This window comes from Nicotiana attenuata, chromosome 11 (genome assembly GCF_001879085.1).
Source record: "Nicotiana attenuata strain UT chromosome 11, NIATTr2, whole genome shotgun sequence".
Lineage (NCBI taxonomy): Eukaryota > Viridiplantae > Streptophyta > Magnoliopsida > Solanales > Solanaceae > Nicotiana > Nicotiana attenuata.
In genome coordinates, this window is record NC_031999.1 from 1,435,816 (window position 1) to 1,440,890 (window position 5,075).

At 37.1% G+C, this 5,075-nt stretch overlaps 1 protein-coding gene across 1 annotated transcript; it reads left to right on the plus strand.

Annotated features, from left to right (window-relative positions):
• Positions 587–3,261, plus strand: LOC109234009 (calcium uniporter protein 2, mitochondrial-like). Its single transcript, XM_019399827.1, has 2 exons — positions 587–1,345; positions 2,474–3,261. The coding sequence occupies exons 1-2, from the start codon at positions 770–772 to the stop codon at positions 2,948–2,950; spliced, it is 1,053 nt and encodes a 350-aa protein (XP_019255372.1). The 5' UTR covers positions 587–769; the 3' UTR covers positions 2,951–3,261.

The window sequence follows — 5,075 nt, forward strand, 5'->3', positions numbered from 1 at the left end:
CTTAAAACCAAATACCATACCAAATACCAAAATACCGTATACCAAATACCAAAATTTTCGATTTCGGTACGGTAATTCGGTATTTACCAAATTATGCTCAGCCCTACTCGAGTTAATTCTCAACGTATTACTCATTTGAAGGCACTAAAATTTGCAACAAATACGTGTTGCTAAAAAGTTCTGAAATCATTTTGAATTTTTTGTAAAAATGAATTTTTTTCTTTAAAATTTAAAGAATTTCGAAAGATCATCTATAGTTAAAAATATGAAAAACTAAAAATTACTTGTAAATGTGTATAATTGAACTAGTAGGAATATAACTCCTCCCTTAAAAATACAAGCCTCAACATATTTCTTATTTTAAGAAATTTAACGAATTGGATCATACTATGACCCGCTTAAAAAAGACACAATTTGCCGTGTCACACTTTGTTTTTGTTTTCCGCCCAAACGCCGTTTGAGTCATTTAGAGAAAAACAAAAGTAGAACCATCCACGATAAGATATTTTCGTAACGAATACCGCTATCTTACCTGCCTTATATTTTTGGGAATATTCATTTTCTCGTCACGACTGATTATCTCGCGGGGAAGGATAAAATAACCTAGCATTTGTTAACCCAAAAAAAAAAAAAAAGGAAAAACCTAGCGTTTCTTTAACGGCAAAAGGACCTATAAATACAAGGCGATTACAACACTATTTTCTCATGGTTGAAAGATCCGTAACCTACAATATTTACCAAAATAAGAACAGAGTTTCTTCGTGTATCAATGGCGTTCAAGAAAATGTTAGCTGAACGTCTTTTCAATGGTTACAATATTACTCGTCCTTCCCTAACAACCTGCCGTATTTGCTCCTCAACCATGACCAAATCGATAGCCTCTTCAAATCCTAGTAAGAGAGCTCCAGATCCCGGAGACGATCGTTTTTTTCGCCGATATCTCCACCGTGACTCTTTGGCAACCTCGCCGGAGCTCCGTTCTCTTCCCATCGGAGAAAAGCTCCTTGAGAAACTGAGAGCGATGGACATTGCTAGAGATAGGATCAGACTCGACGGACTCATCCCACCGCCACAGCAGAAACCGTTACCGGAGGAGGACTCCGATGCGGTGGAGGGGAAATTCACGTTGGCGGATGCGAAGAAGGTTCTGAGGTTGGCGCAGCTTGAGGTGGTGAAATCTAGGCTAAAACAGATGGAAAAGGATTGGATTTCGTACGCGGAATTTATTCAGATCTGCAATGGAGCTTGTCCAAACGATGATCAAGCCCTAGAATTCGCGAAGATGCTTGATCAATCGGGAACTGTAATTGTTTTGGGAAATATCGTATTCCTTAAGCCTGACCAGGTTGGTTTTCTTTGTTTTTCCCCTCACCTTTTGTGCATTTTTTTTTAATTTTAATTGTGGATATTGATAATTAGCCAAGAATCAGATTTACCTGATTTCTATGTGCATTAATTAGCTCATACGTAGCTGCATTTGCTGAGAAGTATTTGATGTTCAAATATCTTTACTTTTGTCATTTTCAGTTCTGAGAAACATTATTTTTGTTTTTTTGTATTACAGGTCTACCGAAAACTGATAGAATTTTTATCTATTTTTTCTCTATGTTTTCTTCGACAGGAAAGTGAAACAAAGTTATTCGAGATCTCTAAAACGAGATGGTGACTTTTATATGGGAGTGCATCAGTTGGACCATTTTCAAAGACCCAAAATTACACCATTTAACACCCTCCCCTGTTTTAGACTTCCAAACATTTGGGGAGGATGTGGTGTTTGGTTCAAAAATTTTAAAAAGAGTTTTTACATTTGTTTTTAGTTTTAAGAAACTGAAATTGTTGGCTACTAAAACTCTTCCCCCACAAAAGCCAAGAAACCTTTTATTGCCTTTTTAATTTTTGCATAATTTTGAACTAAACGTCATCCAATTGTTTTTACTTAACTAATATTCTCTTTTTGGAATAGTGACAAGAGATACTGTTTTGGTGGGGAAGGGATTAGGAAAAGGACATTCAAGTTTTAGTGGAGTCCAAAAATTAGTAAATCCTCCACCAGAAGCAAACGAAATACATCTATTCCTCTTTCATTTTTTAACTCCCCCACTTGTTTTTTTCTGATGTTTGACGCATCAGAACTGTAGAAAATTGGAAAAATCAAGATGGTGAGAATTTGTCTTGCTTGTTATAGGAAAGTCCATTTGTTCGTTCAGTCTGTTTGGCACCCCACATAACGCTGGTGGAATAGACACTGTTTTGAATAGATTCAGAATTTTAAGTGTGTGTGTGTGTTATTGTTTAACCATATAGGAGTAAGTATATAAATTAGTCCAATATAGCTTAACGGGTTTCAGCCTCAACTATGTACTGCAAATGGGAAGTGATTATCATTATGATATAATCTACGTAGAAATAAGGCGTGTGAAGTGGATTTCTATTCTTTTACCCAAGCGTTTTGGTCCCTTTTTTGTTGCTACAGGTGGTGAAAGCCATGAAAGGCCTAATGCCAATGCCCTTGGCCGAACCAAATGACCCAAATATGATGAAGGAGCTTCAACAAATGGAGGAGAAGAAAGCAGCAATTGACAAGAAGGCAGAATCATTGGTGCGGAGAGAATTGTGGTGTGGACTAGGTTACTTTGTGATTCAGACTGCAGCTTTCATGAGGCTCACTTTCTGGGAGTTGTCATGGGATGTAATGGAGCCTATTTGCTTCTATGTCACATCCATTTACTGCATGGCTGGTTATGGTTTCTTCCTTAGGACCTCCAAAGAACCTTCTTTTGAAGGTTTTTTCCAGAGCCGGTTTAGTGCAAAGCAGAAGCGATTGATGAAGCTTCATAATTTTGATCTTCATAGGTACAATGAGCTCCACAGAGCTTGTGATCCTCATTCGTCGATACCTGCTGGAAACACCTTAACATTTCATTCATCATCTATGACGTCCGCAGCATAGATTCTGGCAATTTACATGAACATTTGATGAATATTGTTTAGGAATAGTGAAAGAAAGAGGACCAAAGAATGAAAAGGAAGGATGGCACATTTTGCCTTTTCTTTACTTTCTTACTTTTAAGTTAAAGTCAAATGGATATAGAGGATGCATAGAGCTGATCCCAATTAATTTGGGTTTGAGGCGCTGTTGTTGTTTACTTTTACTTTTGACCTAGATTAACGTTTAGGTTTATCTAGGTCACGGCTAATGTATATTAAGTGAAGAGGGTTTATGAAATAAATGGAATTTAAAGAAATTTCAAACTTAGCCGATATTTTGCTCACCAAACATAAAGTTTGCGCTTCTCTTGATGTACATTAGAGATTACATATGAAATGTGGACCAGGGTTCTTGGAGCAATCTCTGATTATCATTTCCAATGGTTTCATTTGACAAATTTCATTAGAATATTAGACTAGTATCACGAGCCAAATTTTCCCTCCGTTGGATTTCGTGATAGCACCTAGGATTAGGGATTAGATAAGCCTAATACTAAATGAAACAACAACATTGGAATAACATCTAACAAATTTGAAATAAAAACCTCTTAAAACTTTATAACCCCAAAACTGGTAGTACAAGCCATAAGCTCTACAGAGTTTGTTACAACTGCTAAATACAACTGTTGGAAATAAGTAAGAACAGTGTATATACAAAATAGGAAGGTGACTCCGAAGAGTAGCATGAGCACACCACAGCGGTGCCCAGTAAGTATCAAGACTAATCTCGATGGAGTAGTGACGAGGAACAGTCAATACACCTATTAGTCTAATAAATTGTACAAGTATAAGTATAGGAACAACAGAACATGATGTCTATATAAAGGCTACGCTATATGGATAACAATACAACAATTACAATAAAGAAGGAAAACATCAAGTAACAGCGGAAACATCATAATAATGACATAGAAGAGCGAGCGGAAATACAACCCAAATCCTAAATCACAAATACAGTAAAGGCAAGTAATAACTCAATAACTACGACAGTTTTCACATCAGGTCTTAGCCAACAAACTCCACGAAGTACCGAACCTCGGACAAACTTACAGCTCACAGGTCCCAATACCAGAACCCTAACACTTGGCATCATGTGCCCCCATTATACCTCATGATCATGCTGACAACTACTTGCTCAGTAGAGCCACTATCACATATATGACAAGAAAACGAGGGTATACATCTATACTCAACAATACCAGGAGAACTTCTTATCCAATAGGAGTGTTTAACTACGTGTATGCTTGTGCAAGTGCTCTAACATAGATCATACCAGCTAAAAGCGTAAGGAAAAAGAACGGACAACACGTAAGATGTTTTCTCACAACTTTCACGAGATAAAGCTCATACACCACACACAATATCACCAACAAGAATGCCCCCAAGCCATCACAATCAATCCCTGACATAGCCCACCTTGTCTCGCCACGTGTGCAATAATAATATAGTAAGTGCCCGCCTTGTTTCGCCACACGTGCATCATAATATTCCAACCTTGTCTCGCCACATGGGCAACCCCCCCTATATATATATATATATATATATATATATATATATATATATATATATATATATATATATATATATAGTAACAACAGCACGACAGAAACCACGTGCAACCCCATAACAACAACCGCACGGCAGAAACCTCGTGCACCACCACAACAAGTACAACAACAAAAATGACAGTAAATACGAGAACACGACAAGTAAATCAACTCGAGAGCTTTCGATCACAAAGAGACGGTAAAACTTGCTCATAAGGAATAACCACAATAGGGAATACTAAGCGTAAATACGAACAACTCAACAAGGGAGAAAATAATACGTAACAATGATCTCACAATATACAGTCCAACAACAAGGAAGCTAACACGAGTCAGACAATTCCAAATAAGAACATGTCAACTGGAATATAGGGTTTCTAAACTTCTTTTAAGGTCGGGCAATTACTAAGAGTTTACACAATTTCAGTTTAGGATAAGCAGCGGGGAAGATAATCATAACCTCAATTAAGACTAAACAATTACAGGGGAGATAATAATGAATTCCAAATAAAGATCAGCAGCTATGGACAAAAGATAGGA